Source organism: Nannobrachium achirus (assembly GCF_963921795.1).
Source record: "Nannobrachium achirus genome assembly, chromosome: 11".
Classification (NCBI taxonomy): Eukaryota; Metazoa; Chordata; class Actinopteri; order Myctophiformes; family Myctophidae; genus Nannobrachium; species Nannobrachium achirus.
Window position 1 is genome coordinate 56,228,956 of NC_137820.1, and position 22,405 is coordinate 56,251,360.

Below are 22,405 nucleotides of genomic sequence, written 5' to 3' on the forward strand. Positions count from 1 at the left end.
GCCTAAAGTCAGCTTTTCATTACAGACTGGTGTGGTGACAATACAGGTCATCCTCAAGGAGGCATCATTAATATGAGTATTGAGCATTGACATTATATTGTCCAATCAGAAAAGGGACATAAAAGGTCCATTGAACTCAATGGACTTTTGAGATTACAGAAAGGTTCAATGAAAACAGGTTTACTTCCATCCATCCATCCATCCATATTCAACCGCTTATCCGGAATCGGGTCGCGGGGGTAACGGTTCCAACTGAGATTTCCATGAGTTCCCTATCCTGAGCAACTTCTTCCACTCCTTCCGGGTGTATACAGAGGCGTTCCCAGGCCAGTGTGGAGATATAATCCTTCCATCTGGTCTTTGGTCAGCAACGGGGTCTCCTCCCAGTGGGACGTGCATCGAGGACCTTCCTAGGAAGGCGCTCAGGGCATCCGTACTAGATTCCCGAACCACCTAAGCTGACTCCTTTCCAAGTGTAGGAGCAGTGGTTCTACTCCAAGTCTCTCTCGGGTGACAGTCTCACAGTATCTCAGAAAGGGAGATACCAGCCACCCATCTGAGAAAACTCATTTCGGCCGCGTGTACCCGCGACCTTCGGTCATGACACAGACTTCATGACCGTTGGTTCTCCCAATGGTCATGGAAGGAACGGAGGTGACATAAAAGTTTACAGAAAAAAGTTAAATGAAAACAGGTTTACTTTAGGTGACAACGTTTTACAGAAAACATATAAATGAAAACAGATAGGTGACAAAGGTTTACAGAACACATATTGAAAGTTTTACTTTAGGTGACACAAAGGTTTACAGGAAAAGGTTCAATGAAGACAGGTTTAGTTTAGGTGACATAAAAGTTCTCAGACCTAGAACACTAGTCTGGTAGCCTATAGCAACCACACTAATTACAATTTCCAATGGTGCTTTATATGATGCTTCCCTGTCATCTATTGTATGGTGCTTCCTATGGTGCTTACCTGTTTTCTATTCTAATTGCCAGACCCATGAAATGGGTAGGCCTACATAAGCAAATGTCGGTCTGTCCGGGTTTTCTATATAAAGGGTATATATGATGATGACATGATGATGACATGCCTACAAAAGGCATGATGTCATAAATGATGATGACAGACAGGGGGTTGGCAGAACCTAAGGACAGAAGTAGGAAAAGAGCTTATAAGAAATATAACAGTACAATTTGGAGTAGGATTCGAAATTTTAGGGCAAACACAAGAAATGGTCTTGCGTTTGCCTGCGTAAATTGTAGGAGAATTCGGTTTTTTGACCAGGTAAAGAAATTTGATCAACATTTTAAAGAAAGACTATTTGACAATCATCCTCATATCTTGCTTTTAGTAATTGGTGAGCCTGAGGAATTTCTTAAGTCATCTACCTATGGAGAACATACCTCTAATTTTTGGATTTGTCATACATGTCACAGTTATTTTTCACGTGGTAAAACTCCACCAATGAGTCATTCAAACCAACTGCAATTGGTAAATATGGAAGGTAAAGAAGATCTTTTCCTGTTTCCAGTGGTAGACAAAGCCTTCATGTCATCACAATGACATGAGGGAGGGACAGACCGACAGACAAAGCAAAACGCTTTGTTTTGCTTTGTCTGTCGGTCTGTCGGTCTGTCCCTCCCTCTTTTCTCCATATTTGGTCACAATGATGTCACAAATGATGATGACATGAGGGAGGGACAGACAGCCTATAAAGGGACAGACAGCCTCTAAATGTACCATTAAATTTATAGGCCCAGAGGGTTGGCAGAACCGGGGTCTGGCACAACCAGGTTGGCCTGGTCTAGTTTTTTTATGAAAAGCTGAATTAAAGGAGTAGTTCACCCAAAAAATGACTTATTTTCCTATTAATTGCTCACCCCATGGAGACTTGAATTCATGGATATGTTATTGTTTTTGTCACATTACAAGGCCAATAATTTGACGATAATAACAAAGTATGTGGTATGTATCTGTTAGGAGACACAAAAAGTATCCTTTGTGTCTGCTACCGGATGCATGAGGGATCTTTATTGTGACCGTAGGTCGCATTTACCATGAAAACCTGCAGCTCATGTGTGTCAATCAGTCACACCTCATGTCATGTTCCATATATGGCCAAGGAAGAATCCATTTGCAAGTGTGACTCGTGTCATGGCAACCACACTTGCAAATTAATTCCGTCCTTGTCCCTTTTATGCCCATATATGGAGATCCCTGATGTCATCAACATCAAGCCCATAACTGGGAATGCCCATATATGGACATATTGTGTCAGTCTCTGTTGTTTCAGCGCGACCTCGACGCTTCTCGCCCTTAGGACAGCTTATTGGTTATTATTATCACTGTTTGGCTTAGGAATGTGATAAAAACAAAAACATAAATTCATGAATTCAATGATTCATGGGGTGAGTAATCGATAGGAAACTAAAAAGGCATTTTGGGGGTGAACTATCCCTTTAACATTGTTAGGCTGAACTCAAGGAAAGTGAATTGACCCAGTGTATGTAGACCCACCTCCACTGTGGAGTTAGGGACTGAATATATAATACAAAATACACAATATGTCCCACTTTGTCATTTAATTCAGACACACATGTAACTGGCTTTTATTCAAGTGAAATTCTATGATCTGTCCACCCATACTGTTAGAATCAATGAATCAAGGCATACATACATTTTACGTATCATGTCACACACATACATTCTAAAAAATGAGAAGACAAAAAAAAAAAAAAAGCTTCCTCAGAAAGCAGACGTGATAGTGTACATTCTCAGCCACTGTCAAAACACAATGGACTATATGCTCATTAAAACAAAAAAAGTCTATGTGAGTCCGCCACTGGTGAATGAGAAATCGACCAAACCATTCCGGTTTAAATTCTGTTTAGCTGAGGCAGCGGACATGTTGACAAGCTCTCCTGCGGAAGGATGGGAATCTGGCGAAATTTCATGGACCATCTTGAGTGTGTGTGGCGTGTGTTGCCCTACAAAGGAAAACACCAGAACTAATAACTGGTGCTGTTTCCCCGACAGAACCAAGGAATGTCTTTAAGAATGAAAGAGAGGCGTTCTATGACAGCTATGCCCCATTGACGGACACTGAAACCAGGGGTTTGATGGAATGCATTGAAGTAAATGAGAGCCGGCTGGATATGCAGTAAGCACATGAACAAACTATTTTTGTGAATGATTGTGACCGTGGTCAGATAATTATGTTCAGGAAAATCAAAGAAGACATATCACACAATGTTTTTTGCTGTAGATGTAGCTCAGTGACTCACTGCCTCAGCCTGCTGGCCTCGAAGGTCTAATATCTTCCCCAGTCCATGGGGATATCTCTTTAGTCTAGTCTTTAGTCTTTAGTCTAGTTAAGATATTGATAAAATACAGGGCGTTAGGGTTATGCCCGTGGGAGGAGGTCAAAAGGGGGGTGAGTGTAGCAGAGTGACTCACTGCCTCAGCCTGATTGCATCGAAAGTATAATATCCCCCCGATTCCATGGGGAGATATTATATCCCTTTGATCTAGTGGCTAAGTTTTTGGAATTTCACGTGTAAGACCAGAGTTTGAATCCTGGGCGTTACATAGATACTATGATTTTATTGAGCTATCTAAAAAGCATAGAGAAGGTTTCTGGGCGGGCAGCATGAGCTGTTATCGTGAGAATTGACTGTCAACAATAATTGACAGCCCATAGTCAGAACCTTTCTCTATTGTGTGCACAAAAATAAGAAACAATGTGTCTTCTTTTATATTCCTGAATCAATTATTTTGCAAGGGTTGCAACCGTTCAGAAATAGTGTTCATTCCTAAGCTTGTCCTTCCGGGCAGCTTTCATCGACTTTAACGCATTTCATCAAACTTCCAGCTCCAGTTTGCCTCCTAGTGAGACAAATCTGCCAGCTGGAATTACCGGATCAATAAAGTTACGTAGATGTCCTTTCCTTCTTCACTTTTCCTTGACAGAACCAGACAGCACAGCTCTGGTGTATGTGTCTTGCTCCTGTTTCACCACAGTGGCTGGTGAGGTATTAAGTAGAACGCTGAAGATGCTGAGGCCGGGCGAGTGGACCCTACGACCCCTAGGAAAGCCCAGATTCCAACCGCCATGCCTTAACAGTGCGATTCCGACTCTTCCACGGGGAAGTATCCGTCCTTGGTGGGGGGTGCTTTCTGACACAGGCTGTCGCCATCGGCGACAAAGATGGCCGTCATCTTGTTCTGCTCTCTCTTGGTCTTGGGAAGGTCGGTGGAGGGAGTAGTCAGGAAGACAAGGCGCTGTACAGAGACAGGACAGACAGGGGACAGTGGACAGACAGGGGACAGTGGACACAGAGGGGAATGGGGAAAACCTCAGGCACGCAGAATAGTTATGTATTGTTGTGCATCAGTGATCAAGTAATTAAATCCTACAGTATATACTTCGTTGACTGAGGTCCCCCAGGAGTCTGTATTTGGTCCCCTCCTTTTTTCCCTCTACACCAAATCACTTTGCTGAAAATAGCCGATCTACTTCAAGCTTATAACACAATATAACAGGTCACAACTTGTGAACTATTTTCGCTGAATGTTCAGCTACTGTATTACCCAGTATAGTGATGCTAGGGTTTATGTGGTTAATGGTTAATTGTGTGGAAACACACTTGGATACTCTGCGCTGTAATACTGGCAATGATGTGAGACAAATAATTAGGCAATTTTAATGGTTGTTGAGTCTGTAAAGTCTGTCTCCAATGAAGGTTGGCTTGTCATGGAGCAGGGCCTTTATAAGCAGAGCTTCAGTTGGTGGAATGGGTGACAAGCACCCATGACCAACAACAGAGGCAATCCCTAGAATATAGTTTGCTTAACAATAACATGTATTAACAGCGACTGTGTTGAATAATATATGTTGAATACATTTATGTTAAATATGTAAATATGCTAGCTAATTTGCCATAAAAATGTGCACATCGATTGCTCTTTAGCAGACTGTTAAGAATTTCCTCTGTGCTGTCTGGTGGAAGCCTCTGGACACTCCCCCTTGTTAACCACTTGACTCAATAACCAATGACAATCCGGGTGTGCCCCTATATAAGCAGACACTCAGTCCACAGCTCTCACTTAATGCACAGCAGTCCTTTTGTCCACAGCACACTTCTCCAGCCAACAGCTATGCGTCCATGACCACTAAACCATGGCTAACTGAAGTGGAGTAATAAATATCACCAAACATTGCAATACTGTCTGAGTGCCACACTTCATTCTCTTTAATGGGAGAACCTTGGGTGGTCAGCTATTCAAACAAACTAGCAAAAATTCAATACAGACAAAAACGTATAGGTTATATATGCAATGCAAGAACTGCACTGGACTGTGAACGAGATGCATCTCTCATATCTGTCTCTCGTGGACAAAGGATGACACATTTGCAAAGATGAAGCGTCAAAGTATGGATTTGTTAAGATTTGTATCTCATCAGTTCGATCAAATTGTGCTTAAGTTGTGGCAGTGCCACTTACTTACCTCTCTTAAGGTCCCAGGGGTGGAGTAGAGTTTCACGGCCACCCACAGGGGCACACAGAGGATGGAGGAGAAGGCCAGGATCCAGCCCAGACCATAACCCCACCATGGATACACATACTCATTGTTGTACTTCAGAGGAGTATACTTGATCAAGGAGAAGGCAAAGGTTCCCTGAACAGACGCACACGCACAAGCGCACGCACAAGCACGCACACACACACACACACACACACACACACACACACACACACACACACACACACACACACACACACACACACACACACACACACACACACACACACACACACACACAGTGAAATGTGGTTGGTCCAGCTCCAGTATTAGTGATTCTCAACCTTTTTCATTTCAATCGACCCCCAGTTTTTGATATCAAATGGAATCAATTTGGTTCCATTTGTACACTCTCAGAGTCACAGACCTGTAAGAGTCCATTTGGACCCCTGGTGGTCCCTAGCCTAGACCTGACACTAAGAACCAGTGGTGTAAACCTTAAATTCTTCAAAGATATCACCCGCTAGGTTGAAAAAACCCACCACCCCCAGAACCCTCAACTTAACCACTCTACTCATCTTAAGCCTAAACATCATCATTATTATTGCGACCGTAGGTCGCAGTTTACTATCAGAACCGCCATTGTCCGCGTCTGTCCGGACGGGTAACACCTGACACTGTGGTTCCCCTCACTGTGACGTTACAGGACAACACAGTGATGTCAGATACTCAGAACAGGGATCTCCATATATGGGCATAAACAGGTGACATCACAGTGATGTCAGATACTCAGAGCAGGGATCTCCATATATGGGCATAAAAGGGATTCTGTTAGGGATCTCCATATATGGGCATATATGCGACCTCGCTCCTTAGGGCGAGTTCGCTTTTCGGCCTTAGGTGTCTTACTGGTTATTATTTGATACAGAGATGTATTCATAGACTTAACAGCTTGGCTATAGACTGTGGAAACACATGTTGGTAGTTTGTTGTCGACCAGCCACCAGGTGGTGCTATTACTTCACGAAGAAGGAGGAATGGCAGTTTCTAAAGAGAAGGAAGGCGGACTCACAAAGCATGTAGCTGGGGTGAAGAAAAGCCAACAGTATTTGATGACAGAGCTGGGGCGATAGCCAATCATGTCCTCGATGTTGTCATAGAAACGATCAGCACCTATAATCAGGGAGAAATACAGGGAAGAAAAAGCAATCAATAATACAGTGTGGCTTGTGTGAATATGCACTCCTACGGTATCTACATCACACACAGCACACAGTACACTCACCATAGATCAGTGGTTTTCAACCCTTTTCATATCAAGGTCCATTATTGTCTCCACCAGCCGAAGGCTGAGGGAGAGTATGTTTTCCCCTCCGTCCGTCCGTCCGTCCGTGCGTCCGTGCGTCCGTGCGTGCGTCCTCGCAGTTTGTGAACAGCTAATCTCAGTCACTGTTGGCCCGATCGCTGCCAAACTGAGCACACACACTCCCTGGATGCCAATCTAGAACCTCTGCCCCACATTTTTCAAATCAGCCTCATGGTGGCGCTATAACAGGCCGATTTGTGTGGCCTGGTTGTTACCAGCTAATCTCTGGCGCCGTTGGCCCGATCGCTGCCAAACTGAGCACACACACTCCCTGGATGCTAATTCAGAACCTCTGCCCCACATTTTTTAAATCAGCCTCATGGTGGCGCTATAACAGGCCGATTTGTGTGGCCTGGTGGAGACCTGTGCTCGGAAGAGCACTGCTTCTAGTTTATTCTGCATTTAAGCTACAGACTACCATTTGATGAGATTTAGCCTCTCAGACCCAAGAATATTTTGTTGTTGTTGGATAAGATTTTGTCCACAATTCCATGCTGTATTGATGTGGTACCATAGGAGAGATAACAGGCAAACGTTGATCAAAATAACAACTCTTCTACATTCTCTAATTGTAAATGCAACTTCTTGTAAATGAAGTACCGGTAAGGCAGGTGTTAAACAATAATTTTACTCTTGAGAACGTAAAATTTAATTTTCTGCTCTCAAGAGTTAAAGATCCATTTGTTTACCACCTGGAACCTCCTAAAGGACCACTAGTGTTCCCGGACCACTGGTTGAGAACCATGCACTGCCATAGATCCAAGCAACACAAATAGACTCAAAAACTCACCATAGATCCAAGCAATGCAAATAGTCTCAAAAAACGCCACAAAGAGCAGGCACATCCCGCTAGCCGCGTAGTAGTCGAACAGCTGGAATACGTACATTCCTCCCTGTGAGGAGAGATGTGAGTTTAAATGGTAAATGGTGCATTTATATAGCGCTTTTAATCCAAAGCGCTTTACATAGATTGTGCATTACATTCACCCATTCACACACACATTCATACACCGGTGGCAGAGGAAGCCATGCAAGGCACCAACCTACTCACCGGAGGCAATTAGGGGTTCAGAGTCTTGCCCAAGGACCCTTCGACATTAACTCAGGGGGAGCCCGGATTCGAACTGGGAACCCTTCGGGATTTATACCCTTCGTGCTCTAATACCAGTTTCTCTACCCCTGAGCTATGCCGCCCCATAGTTTAGAAACACTTTCAACATGGCTTCCTGATTTTAGCCATGTGATTACAGGTGAAACTAATTGTTTCAGTTACAGAATCAGAGTCAACTTCATTGTCACATCACCGGTTTACAAATATAAAGAAGTGGATGACATCAGTTTTGTTGTTCCAGAAGGGGAGAAGAAGAAAAAGAAGAAAAAAGGGGGAGAGGGAGAGCATGGGGTAAGAAATCAAATATCATGTCATAGAAAATATAAAAAAAGGTTAAGATATCTACATTTAAAGACACATAGGCATATTTATACAAGATAGAGTCGTAGAGGTTAAGTAGGAAGTGTGAACTGCGAAGGTGGAAACAGAATGGTAGGTCCACATAGCAGCAGGTCTGTGTATGACATAGGCCTACAGTGCATTACTGGTGCCAACAAAAACGAACCTGTGGTCTTGCCCTTGATACTGTGGTAGGCCTCAGGGTGGTGTGACTGACTTACCTGGGTGAGCATGATGAGACCCATGAGGAAGGAGACCAGCGCCACCACCAGGATGAACAGCTCTCTGCGGTTCTTCCTACGGAAGGTGGAGGGGTACATGTCCACCATGGCTGTCACCAGACTCTCCACACACACAAACTAGAGAGAGAGAACATGTAGTTAAAGAGGTGGTGCCATAGTTTTGTATGTCTATGGAGTTAACATTACTCAAATAGAATGTGGTTATAATATGCAAATATGGACAGAGGCGAGGACGGAGGCGCGCCGTCTCAAGTGGACTTGACCACGAGACACCACCGAGCGAGCTAAAACGAGCGAGTCGCCGTGTTGTGAGCTTGTCAATCTGCTACTACTTTTGCTATTTTTAACAGTTTTCGACATAATATGAGGTTTCCACCTGCCAGGGTGACTCTCCTTTATATTCATGACATAAATTATTATACACATACGCCCATTTTTTCTTTATTCATATTTTTACTGCATGGATGAGCCTGCACAATTAAGAAGATGAGTGTGTACACACACTCATCATGAATTGTTTGAAACTGAATATTTTGACATTTGTATTTTGTGTCGTATCACTGTTTGTCCAGTTGTTTAATGTTTAATGCACAATAATGGAAACAAGCCTTTGGCTTTTGTTGTAACTTGAAAAATGTCAATAGAATATTTGATCAATCAAAAAGAAGAGAGTGTGTGTGCGCATGCATGTGTGCGTGTGCGTGCGTGCGTGTGTGTGTGTGTGCGTGCGTGTGCGTGCATGTGGTGTTGGTTTTTGGCAATGGTGTGACAAGTTTATAGACTGCGTGCCAGAAAAAGGGCACAATTAGTACAACAATGTGTTCAGCCTCCCCAGTAATTAGTGGCTGGTCTGGGAGACACAGACAGTGATTTATGTGTCCTTATTTCAACCCTGTGGAAGCTCTTGCACTCATCCCCACTACAATAATAGCCATATATATATACACTCTAGGATTTTCATTTTCAAAATATAAGATAAAATAAAAAATAATAATCATTAGCATATTGATGCTGTGTGTAACATTTGGTTAGTAGTCCCTTTTCTGCTAACTTCATTCGTTTTCGACAGACAAATTCAAGAAAATGAACCAATTATGCAAAGATTATTCTCAAATAATTGTGATCAGGTGATTTTAACCTCTGTCCCCCCCCTGAGTAGCCATGGACTTGTCTTTAGTAAGTCACATGATGTTTCTCTTTCACCTTACAGGCTGTATAAATGATACGTCCGGATGCGGACGGCGCGCATAAAAACATCTGTCCCCAATATTTTCAATGAACATACCCACACTGGCGGTGTCAGGCGCGAGCAGGCGCGCATTCACACGTCGCCCGCCGCTCCGATACGCCACTGTTCTATTTCGCAAGCGTTGCTGCGTGATAAATGTGCGCAGCCTGTCCGCAGCCGGTGTGTGTTCCCCTTAAGGGCACGGCCACACATTATTTGGCTTGTTACTATTGGAATGACGCTGCCTATAGAGACATTTCCTGCCGTTCCTTTGAACTTTGACACTTGAGCGGCTAATGGGAGTGTCAAGAAAGTGACGTTCTTCCAGCGTTTAGGTCTGTCCCAAATGTTAGTGCGTAGCACTACCGGGTGACAGTTGAGCAGTGCTGAAACCTGTATTCTACCCTTGTGCACGCGACCCCACAACGGCTCAATGCCGTTGGATGGGGGTTACGACACTGGAGCATATCTGGCTTCGTCCTAACCAAGCCTCTGACCTCCTGACCAGAGTCACGCCCCCACAGGGGCCTCTCCTCCTTTGCACAGACCTCTCGAGGCTCTCGCCCTCCTCCTCTCGCCCTTTGCACGGACCTCTCCCCCTCTGCACAGACCCAGGTGATGAACAAACACCAGGGGAGTCACTGGCTGCACTTATCATCTGGCCGAAATTCCCCAACTACTGCACCAAAGATGACAGGAGGGCCATGAGGCCATGTCTGTTTTGAAGGTAATCCAAACATGTTGCTATTTGGTATAGCAAATCATAGCTACTCCCATATAATGTCTCCCCCCTTCTCTGCTCCCTCCACTGGCTCCCGGAGTACAAAACGCTGATGCTGGCCTTCAAAGCAGCCAAAGGTATGGCACCGCCATACTGTACCTCCAAACCCTGATCAATCCCTACAACCCCATCCGTTCTCAACTGAGCTTGTAGCTTAATCAAGTGGTTAACATGTTTAAACATAAACAAAAGAGTGCATGCATGTGTGGGGGGTCTCCGGCAGGCTTTGTCAGATGTATTAAAGAACGCGGCTCCAAGGAAGGAACACACACTTTTCCGCTACCGGCCCCCAATGTTCCCTCACGTCAGTTCCCTGAGCCCAGGCCTTGGTGGGTGGGTGTCAGTATAAGGCTCTGGCCCACCTGTAGTGCACACTTCGTTCTCTCTCTGTCTGCCAGACCACCTGCAAACATTCACCTGCACAATACAAGCAGTCAGTAGGGCTTATACTCAGGCCATGGCCCACGTTGCCAAGTTCTCAAGCCTTTTAGTTCAGCCTTGTTCCGTCATTCTGACTTGCTCTGTTCTCTTACAAAGCTGAGACCCCCCACACTGAAAAAATAAGGACACATTGAATGCATAATAATATTAATAATACTGATGTGGTAAAGAAAAAAAGACAATGACCGATATACTGTATTGTTGCTGTTGGCAAGAAACCTAAATATCTTAATATTTTAACTTTCTGTGTTGATTAATGCCCTAAATTGATCACACTACAGCATCACACAAATGTATCAAAAGTAGCAGATCCACAAGTGACACGTTTCGAGCTTGTAGATCTGTTACTTTTGCCATTTTTTAATTTGCATCCTGAAAAGTAACAGCTTTGGACAAAAATAGACAGTACAGGTGTGGCTATAATATGGATGTCTTTGTGCTGTGTCAGAGTTTACAACAGTGGTTTAGAAAAACCTTTTAGCTCGAGACCCAAATAAGAGATTAGACGTTTGCCCAGGACCCAAAACTAGTGAAAACCGCAGATCGGCTATTTTCACTATAGTTCTTAAACATGTTTTCTAATTTCTTAGATCTTTCTTTTATTTATTCATGAAATAAATGTGTCTGTGACCAACAAATGAGTCCCGAGCCAGTGTTTGGGAACCAGTGGTTAAGAGTATGTCACCTGACTGTCCAGCCCCAGGAAGACGATCATGATGAAGAAGCAGCACGCCCAGAAGGGAGAGAAGGGCATCATGGTCACAGCACGCGGGTACGCTATGAAGGCCAGCCCGGGACCTGCATGGCAACAACCACAACACACCGTTTGATTGGATAGAATTAGAGCTCCAACTATCCCTTATTTTTGAGTATTTCGGTTTATCAAAGAGGCCTAATCGATATGCGTTTAAAAAATGTGATTTACATTTCAAAAGAAATATCAACGAAGCAATGAAGTCCTATTTTATACATTGTTGCACAACAGTGTCGTGAAATCTTGTTTCATTTAAAAGCTAAATTGTCATCTACATTGTTATCTACAGTAGGCTACAAGGTGTAGATTGGCTGTATAGGTACACTCACAACAAGCTTGTATATCTATAAGCTTGTAGATTTGCTATTTTTAGTATTTTGTTTTATTTTTGTTTAATAAAGCATGCGATTATTCATTGATTATTGTATAAAATCGATTAAATCAATTAGTTTGATTAAAGGTTGCGCCATATGATATCAAATTCAAATTCTGCTTCCTTTGCTGGTCGCTGCCTGGTACACCTTGGACTCACCAGATTCAGCCACTTCTTTTATGGGCACGTCCTGTTCATAGGACATGAAACCCAGGATGGAGAAGATGGCAAAACCTGCCAGGAAACTGGTCCCACTGTTCAGGAAACACAGCGACAGGCAGTCCCTAGGAACAACCACATAGATCACAGGTATATATAACTGTATAAGAAGCTAACGTTTTTTGTATGGTGATAGTGTTTTCTCCCCCTGTAACTAACAGTGGTAAAAATTAGAATACATACTTCATGAATATTTCTGTAAAGCAATAGCACACTGTAGAAATACTCTGTTATAAAGGTCCTGTATTGAAATGTGAAAAGACAGAAGAAGATAGAGACGAAAGAGATAAATAGGGATGGGACGTTATTGTTTATCGTGATAAAAAAAAACACTCACAATAATCGTATCGTGATCGTGGAGATTTAAATTTTCGTGAATCCGTTATGCACTGGGATCAATTCACAATTTGCAGAGCTGCATATGGCACCACTTAAACCCTCTATAATTGGTAAAACCGACCTGTAAAGAATGTACTTGATACAGTATTTGTTGGATGTTGGGGATATTTTAATTCTTTTTTTGGGTCACAATAATCGTGACATGAAATGTTCACATCGTCCCATCCCTAATGATAAACCTATATACTGACCGGTAGCAGTTGTTGTTGTACTTGTTGTAGCTCCCCAGGGCTGTCAGACAGCCCAGACAAATGGCATAGGAGAAGAAGATCTGAGTCCCTGCGTCCATCCATACCTGGAGTTTAAGGAAACAAAACAACATGAACTGTTGTTCTTACATAGACATGACTCCTAGTCATTGTCACAAGACTTAGAAGACCATCGGCAATTCTGATACGATATTGGCCATGCTGGCTTTTCTTTGGCCACCTCTGCTGCTATCAGACAGCACAGCAATATAGCGAGAAGGGATTTATTCTAAATGCTAATCTGTGTATGTGTGTGCGCGCGCGCGCGGGCATGTTATTTTTAATCACATTGCTTAATTGAATCTTTACAGACACGTCTAAGCAACAACACCACAAAAACTAATTAAGCTGTGAGCCTATCCACCTAAAGTGGTCCATAATCCACCTGTGAATAATAGGCCCAGATTCTTTTTTTGTTGGTGCAGCCAGAAGCCACTTGAGCTAACTCCTTCAAATGAAATACAAAAAAGTTACCTTGTCTCCCCATCTATTCGTTTCAATTTGTATAGGGCCAAAATCTCAAGACACGTTACATAAAAAGCAACCAACATTATCCCACACTGAGCGAGCATTGTGATTCCCCCTTAACTGTAAGAAACAGGCAGACCCATCTCTCATTAGTGGTGTAAAGTAACTAAGTACAGGTACTGTACTACAATTTTGATGTATTGTTACTTTGCTGAACTATCTCAGAGGCAAATGTTCTACTTTTACTCCACTACAATTATTTGAAAACCTTAGTTACTAGTTACTTTGTAGATTTGGATTATTATTACAAAACATACATTAATCGCTTCAGCCCTATATACGAATATTTCGGCCATTTGAAAATAGTGACCCAACAAGCATTGTGAGCTTGTTGATCTGCTATTTTGAAAAGATTTGTAATTTTGTATACATTTTTTTTTACATTTAAAACTTTGTGAAATGGGACCTTCTGCATAATGAGTATATGAGTAATTAAGTACATTTTAATAGCAAATAAACTCAAGTACATTTTTTATTCCAGACTTTTCCTTGTAACAGAGAGTACAACATTTGAGTACTTTTTTCCACCACTCTCTCTCTCTAATCACAGACAATTATACAAAGCCAGAGTCCATGTCCTGCAAACTCCTGATCCCAGGGACTCAAACCGGTGCAGTGAACAATGCCAGGCTGGTAGAGCCCATTCTCTGCCCTCATCTGCCTGACGGCATCAAGTGCACTACTTTCCCAGCCAGAATCGGGGACGCCAGTGTGCAGTTCCAAACCTGAATGAGGGCCCTCTTTGTTGTCCAAATGTGGGGTAAAGTGCTCCCAGAGAGCCGGGGCATGTTTGGAGATCAGTGGTTCCCAACCTTCTCTGGATAGGCGCCCACTTTTGGAAAGTCTGGAAACGTGTTTGTTCGCGGCCCACCCATCTGACCACTTAACATGGCAACAGAGGCGTAATTTCAGAAAGACATAGGGGGTGGCAAAAAAAAAATCGCAAAAATAGTGGCAAGCTCTCAACGCGTCGCTTGGCGTTGGGGTTGAAAAGAGAAAATGTTCGCCTATAATGACAAAATATGGATGCCACGTTGAAAGTGGTTAATAGCCAAAAGTAATTGTTTCATTATTATACGATAAACGGTAGAACTAACCTGTTGAGTCAATGGTCAGGGTATAGAACTAACCTGTGGGTCGGCCAGGCGGCTCAGGTCAGGGTAGAGGTAGAACTGGATGCCTCTGGAGGCTCCAGGCAGCGTCACTCCTCTGACCAGCAGGATGAACAGCATGGCGTACGGAAACGTAGCCGTGAAGTAAACCACCTGACGACGCACACGCACGCACGCACGCACGCACGCACACAGGAAAGAAGAAGAGAGATATAAACTAGAAAGGTTTGTGTGGTTGCCTATAAATGTATATTGTGATGTCACGTGAAGCTTGACCAATCCATATTGTCTAGTCAGAAAAGGGACAGAAAACGTCCATTGAACTCAATAGACTTTTGGGGATTTTGGGGTTGAGATCTTTGCGTTTCTTCGGCCGAATATCGGAGCGAATTTCGGAGCACGTAAATAAAAAAAATCAACCTCTCTTTATGTCAATCACGTCTTCACACTGCTGCCCGTTTCGTATTTATTTTCGGACCAGGGTCGATCTTTTTTTCGATTCGATCGATTTTTGCAACTGTCGCCACTGGGTCCCTTGCTCTCTCTCTCCTCTCTCTCTCCTCTCTCTCGCAAACATTTTTTTGCGGATTTCGGATTTCCAAAACGCAACGAAAAAATGCTGCGTGTGTGTGCAGACAGCTTTACTCTTGGTGAAATAACAAAGCTGGCTAAGAACTATAGTCATGGTTGTCCTGCATGGCTGTAGGCCCCATAATAAGAGCAGGGTGGCAAAAATATAAATATATACCTAGCCTGCAGGTATGTACATTCTCCTTCAGAATGACCGTGGTTAATGTACCTTTCCAGTTGACTTGACCCCCTTCCAGATGCAGAAGTAGCATACGACCCAGGCCACAGCCAGGCACAGCACCAGGTCATAGTTCAGAGATCCCATCTGGTCAATACCTGGAGAGATCCTCAGCACCCTCCGCCTGGAGAGGCACAACACAGAGACACATGATTATACACTACAATACGCATACTGTACGGGTCACGCATGCAGGCAGGCAGGCAGGCAGGCAGGCAGGCAGGCACTCAGGCAGGCAGGCATGCAGGCAGGCAGGCAGGCAGGCAGGCAGGCACGCACGCACGCACGCACGCACGCACACACAGTCAGTGGTGGAAGAACTATCAAATGATTTTACTTGAGCAAAAGTAGCAGTACAATAAAATATGTGGTCACATCTGTAATTAAAATGTTCTATGATGAGAGCTTTACATAGCGAACATCAGGATAAGGAAAGCCACCATCAAACCAGCACGTAGCCTATAGTAAAAGCCAAGGTAAAATGTCCAGATTCAGATACTTGTAAAGACTTTTACTTGTAACGGAGTATTTCTACATTGTGGAATAGTTACTTTTACTTAAGTTAGTAGGATTTTTCCTAGCACTGCCGACACGACAATATATTTTCTTGGAATGTAAACTTTCTCCAGTTTGTAACTTCTTTTTTGGGGGACAAACAGACAAACAGTTGTGAGAACAGAACTCTTACTCCCAGAACTCGATGACAGGAGAGGTGCTGGTGTTGTCACGCTGCACACTGATGCCACTGCTGTTCCTCCTTTGAAACTCCATGCAGGAATCTGTGAAAAGGAGGAGAGGAAACAAAAAGCCATTCATTCATGAGCTGAAATCCTGGGCCGTCTCAAAGGCTCTCCAAGGGGAAAAGACTAGTGTGAGAAACAATGTCACAACCAGTTTAGACTGAAGAAGTTCAACGTTATTGTGATTTTTCTTTCTTTCTTTTTTTTTCCGTTGGTTGAAAGAACATTTTTTTTTAAATAGTTAGCAATATTCTAATTGCTATAGAGTGGTTTAAAAAAAGATATACTGCATGTATATGTTTCCCCATCTCTCCAGCTCTTTAATAAACAGGGGGGGGGGGGGTGAGTCAGGTGGGTTGACAATTTAATCCAATTAAATTCACTTTTTATTTGTGAATAAAACTCGGGTGCTGTCTTATTATAAGGTTCAGAGGTTTAAGTGGTTCAAACAACCTGTATTCCATGTGTTGTTGCACGAGGCCCAGGGCAGGTCCCAGGTGAAGGAGTGGGACAGGTAGAAGATGGCCCAAGCCAGCACCACGATGTAGTAGATGTTCAGCAGACCCACAATCACCTGGGTGGCATAACCCAAACCTGCAATGTACACCAGTAGAACATACTGTTAACCTCCATCATTAACACATCTGTAACTTCAGGCTGTTCAGGTGTTCCATCTGCCTTCAAGGCTGCCAGAGTATCGCCACTCAAAAAAAAAAAAACTCTTCACTCCTCAGACGTCAAGAACTACATCACTCCTCTCCTTTCTTTCAAAAGCTCTTGAGCGTGTTGTTTCTAACCAGCTGTCTCTCCATCTCTCACAGAACAACCTGCTGGACCCCAACCAGTCAGGATTTAAACTGGACCATCCCACGGAAACGGCACTCCTTGCAGTCACAGAAGCGCTTAATGCTGCCCACTCGGCAGTCCTGATTCTTCTGGACTTATCAGCGGCATTCGACACAGTGAACCACCAGCTGCTCCTGGATAGGCATCACCGGGACGGCACTAAAGTGGTGCTCCTCCTACCTAACTGACTGGACCGACCAGGTCTTGTGGAAAGGTTTGCTTTCATCCCCCTGCACCCTCCTAACCGGAGTCCCACAAGGATCTGTACTTGGCCCCCTCCTTTTCGTCCCTTAGTGCTTTCATTTCTGTTCATAATCTATCCTATCACTGCTATGCCGATGACAATCAACTGTATTTATCCTCCCCCCATCTGCCACCCAGGTAGAAGAGCGCAACAGACTCCCGCGGGCCGTGTGTTACTGGCTGATAGCGACAAGCCACTCCCGACCTAGTTGGTCTTGAGACAAGATATCAGACAGGAAAATAGATTAATTTCATTCATTCATATCTTACAGGACTCTTTCCCATTCAGCCTCCGTGCTGTCTGGTTTATTTGTTGATGCAGATACTGTATGTACAGTATCTCACAGGGCAACAAGTGAAAGAAGTGTTGGATGCTGGCCAACGTTGGGAGGATGCCAGCCATTACAATATGCAACTCCGACTTCTGTGTGCCATGCATAGATACTACAGCAGATACATTTAAAGAGACGCACACTTGCATGGAAGCAGTTATACACTCACACATGCGCACGCGCACACACACACACACACACACACACGTACGCACGCACGTGCGCACACACACGCGTCTTGGCCTGTAATAGATTTGTGGCCGGGATAGGGTAGGCCACCCAGCCTGGCTCAGAGGAGCGCCCTTTATAGTTTGCCTATTATGGTTCACTTGTGTGTGTCAAAAGGATCAATGGTCAAGGTAGAAAATTACATAAGTGCCATATCTCAGGAACAGAGAGATTCTCTTGTCGGGGGGAAACTCATATCATACTGTATGTCCACTTTTCAGTATTCAAATTTATAGTATATGATCATTGATCAAGTAGGCCATTAATTAATTTACAAAGTTAAAATATTGAGATAAGAGGTTTCTGCCTGACAGCATCGATATATTGGCAGTGGTGGAGAGTAACCCAAGTACATTTACTGAAGATTCTCTACTCACTGGCTATGTAGCACAAAATAGGTTCTCATTATGATTACGAGCCAAACAACCTTCAGGGCTGTATTCTGTGAAAAGAAAAATACTGTGTGGCACGGTGGCACCAGTAAACCACATCCACTGCTATGCCCTATATAGACCCAATTTGACTTTGTTTATCATTGTTAACGATCATACCTTCAAACAGAGGGCAGATCTTCCTCCAGCATGTGATGCCTCCCTCGCTGGTGAACTGGCCCAAGGACGTCTCCAGGAAGAACACAGGGATGCCACACGCAAACAGGAAGATCAGGTATGGGATGAAGAAGGCACCTGGTGATGGAGGAGAATACTTTTTTATTGATTTTCAAAATGCAGTAATGAAGAAAGAATACACTAAAAAAGGTCCCACAAGTTCAAAGCATAAAACAGAAAAAGACATCACAAAGCAAAGACAAAATACACAATGCAATATACAAAAATGGTGTGTCAAAAATCAAATCTAAACATTTTCTAAATTGTATTCATTGGAAAACCTGTGAAATGGGATATTCTGCATAATGAGTACTTGCTACTATTGGTACTTTAAGTACATTTTGATACCAATACACTTGTATTTTTATTCAAGTACATTATAATTCCGAACTTCTAGGCCTACTTGTTGCAGAGTATTTCTACATTGCAGTGTTGATACTTTTGCATTTTTTAAGTGAAAGTATCAACACTGCAATGTAGAAATACTCTGCAAGTGAAGAATTTACTCCCCCTCCTCAAAAAAGGAATGGCTCCCTATACTGCGTACTGGATCCCATCATTCATTTCAAAGAGCCGCTCAAAAGAATTGATTTGTTCACGAAACCCCTGATTCTCACCTCCTCCATTCTTGTAGCACAGGTAGGGGAAGCGCCAGACGTTGCCCAGGCCTATGATCTCTCCGGCCACAGATAAGACAAACTCTATCTTGTTGCCCCACTGGCCTCGCTCCGTCATCTTCTGCTCTGTGCCGTCCGCTGGCCCCGGGGTGTCCCGGGGCGCCCCAGCGCCGTCCGCCTTGGACAGGTTGTCCAACTCGCCTGCATGTCCTGCACATCATGGGTAAACATCCAGAGGACGAATTTCACGTAAATGTAAAAAACTAAGAAAAAAAAAATACTTTTCCCCCTTTCTTTGTAAAGTGAAGATTGTGGACATATTAGCATAATAATACAAAGAGCTTCACACGGCATAAACGACAAAAACAAAAGCAAAATTGTGTGAGAAACAACAGAAGAGCATGAATAGGATAACATGGGCTATGACAAGATATTGCCTGTCCAATGCCATTTGATTGGTTATCGGCACACACACAGACATACGACAAGTGTAATCCTGTCCACTTCCAGTTCGCCAGTGGGCGAGACAAAAGGGTGTACGAGAAAAGAAGCATAAAAAGATAAGAGCGCAAAAACAGACTGTAATCAGGTAGTAAAACTAGACCAGGTCAACCTGGTTGTGCCAGACCCCCTGTCTGTCATCATCATTTATGACATCATGCCTTTTGTAGGCATGTCATCATCATGTCATCATCATATATACCCTTTATATAGAAAAGGGACAGACCGACATTTGCTTATGTAGGCCTACCCATTTCATGGGTCTGGCAACAAGTCTGTGAAAGGGAAAGAAAACACAATGTCATAACCTGATTTCATTTCATGTCATAGTCCGTGGAGGGGCAGTGGGCACCTTGTGGCCTGCTGTTGTTAGCATTGGGATATGTGTCCCAGAGATACACATACGTGATCGGACAGTCCATGCTAGTCTTTGACATCAGTACTATGACATCATATTGATGACATCAGGGTACTCCATATATGGGGATTTGCGCTTTTATCGATATTCTTTGGATCTATTGATCCGACTGACTTTCCAAGTAGCGCATCACTACCTCGGGCCTGAAATAGATCCGGAATATCTGTCGGACCTGCAGCTTTGGACAGCCGGCCTCCAATATGACTATATATGGACTATATATGGTATCTGTCAATACCTTTATTTCTTATTTTCCTCAACAGTTCAGGAGTCAGAAAGAAGACTATGAAAGAAAGACAGTGGCTGAAATCCAGCAGATGATCCAGGAGCGACAAGTGAAGATTCAGGAGGTCGAACACTCGGTAGAGCTCAGCAGGAAAGATGCAGACACAGAGATAGCGGACTAACTTTACTGCTCTGATCAGCTGTTTTGAGAGAAGCCAGGCTGAGCTCATTGGTGTGATTGAAGAGAAGCAGAAAACAACAGGCTGTATGCTTCATTAAAGAGCTGCGACAGGAAATCACTCAGCTGGAGATGAGAGGCTCTGAGCTGAAGCAGCTCTCACAAGATGAAGACCATCCACCTACTCCAGAACTCCACATCCATCAAATCTTATCAATAAAGGCATAAAAAGCCCAAAAACAAATCCTGAAAAAAAGGGGGAAAAAAATAAAATCCACCCACCAAGGACTGGGCAAAGGTCAATGTCCATCCGTCTTCATGTGTGGGAAATGTAAGGACAGCAGTGGCTGGGTTGAGTACAGATGCAGAAGAAGCTGTGATCTTGAGCTTAGGAGGATCCAGCAATACGCAGTGAATGTGACTCTTGACCCTGAGATTCTCTGACACTGTCAGTGTCTTAGGAAAACGATTCTCAGGAAGGTTTTACTATGAGGTTCAGTTAAATGATGACTGACTGGTTGGATTTAGGAGTGGCCATAGAGTCCATCACTAAACCTATCTGGGTCTCAACAAAGGTTGCTGGCCTATACGGTTCAGCAATAATGAGCGCCACATTTTCGCTGACCATTCTGTCCTCCTCCCTGTAAGAGAGGTCCAAATAGTGGGAATGTTTGTGGATTATGAGCAGGGTCTAGTCTCCTTTTATGATGTGGAGGCCAGAGTTCATCTCTACTCTTTCACTGGCTGCACCTTCGCTGAGAAACTCTGTCCATACATCCGTTTTCCTTCACGTGCACATGGATGTATACAGTACGGATTGCACGCTAGAATGTGTGTCCCTCTGAGACCCCTCGATTCATGAGCCAAGCATGTCAAATGTCTACTTTGCATAACAGGTTTACAAAAATGAGTGCAAATGCATCCTCACACCTCGCATAGACACATACACTAAGCAACACAGCATTGGGGCTGCTGCTATAGTATCCTATCTGCACTCAACAATGTCTCAGCCACCATCGCAGCAAAAGAGGGAAATACTCGTTCAAAGCTAACTTTTATAGTTTCAGTTCCTATTATTTAATGCATTCATTGAGAAGACTTTCAAAGACTAAAACTAATCTAAAAACTAATAATTTATTATAGAAAACATGTTTCCTATTACTATTTATACTTATTATTATATTAATCCCATACATTTACTATGAAAACCTGCAGCTGCTGTGCGTGAGTCACAACTCAAGTCACAGCACTTTCACTTGTAGCTGAGTTAATATTTGACCTGGAGTATCCCAGTGCTTGGTCTACCTCTGATCAACATCATACATAACATACAACATCATACTGTACACTATGTGTTGTGTTTTGTATTGATATTTTTTCATATAATTTAGAAAAAAGGGAAAAAGGTCTTCTTTTCTGTGGGTCCCTGGCACAAAATATTTTCAGATGGGGGTAATTGCAAATGAATCAATTTGGAGGTCCTTGACAAGAAAATGTTTGTGAAGCACTGATATAAATCAGGGATTCCCAAACACTGTGCAAACTAAGTAAATATATATTCTTTTTGCTTTTGTTTTAAACTTCAAAAGATTTCACACACACACATACAAATCCAAGGAACTCCATAGATAATGACAACAACATAGAAACATAAAAGTAAGTATAGTACAAAATATAGCTGCATTAACAGGAATACTTCACATTTCTATTGTGGGTTTGAGAAGCCCTGTATGTAAATGGTTTGAAGTAAAGAACTAAACATTCTTCCATACCTTTCATAGTGATGTAGAGCGCTGGTCCTCACAACGCAGTGGTTGATCGGCTTCAGGGTCTGGCTTTCAGTGTGAAACGTGTTAGGAGGGCAGTGTGTGTGTGTGTGTGTGTGTGTGTGTGTGTGTGTGTGTGTGTGTGTGTGTGTGTGTGTGTGTGTGTGTCATGGTGTGTGTGTGTGTGTGTGTGTGTGTGTGTGTGTGTGTGTGTGTGTGTGTGTGTGTGT

General features: G+C 43.3%; 1 protein-coding gene across 1 annotated transcript; it reads right to left on the minus strand.

Moving 5' to 3' along the window:
• Positions 1-680: 680 nt before the first annotated feature.
• slc6a13 (solute carrier family 6 member 13) lies at positions 681-22,365 on the minus strand. Its single transcript, XM_080737765.1, has 15 exons — positions 22,182-22,365; positions 19,088-19,297; positions 18,414-18,548; positions 16,667-16,807; positions 16,162-16,252; positions 15,465-15,597; positions 14,684-14,818; positions 12,969-13,072; positions 12,319-12,443; positions 11,718-11,830; positions 8,562-8,699; positions 7,681-7,783; positions 6,597-6,697; positions 5,510-5,680; positions 681-4,282 (listed from the first exon to the last, which is right to left on the minus strand). Exons 1-15 carry the CDS (start codon positions 22,186-22,188, stop codon positions 4,118-4,120), a joined length of 1,872 nt encoding a protein of 623 aa, XP_080593891.1. The 5' UTR covers positions 22,189-22,365; the 3' UTR covers positions 681-4,117.
• Between the last annotated feature and the right edge of the window lie 40 nt (positions 22,366-22,405).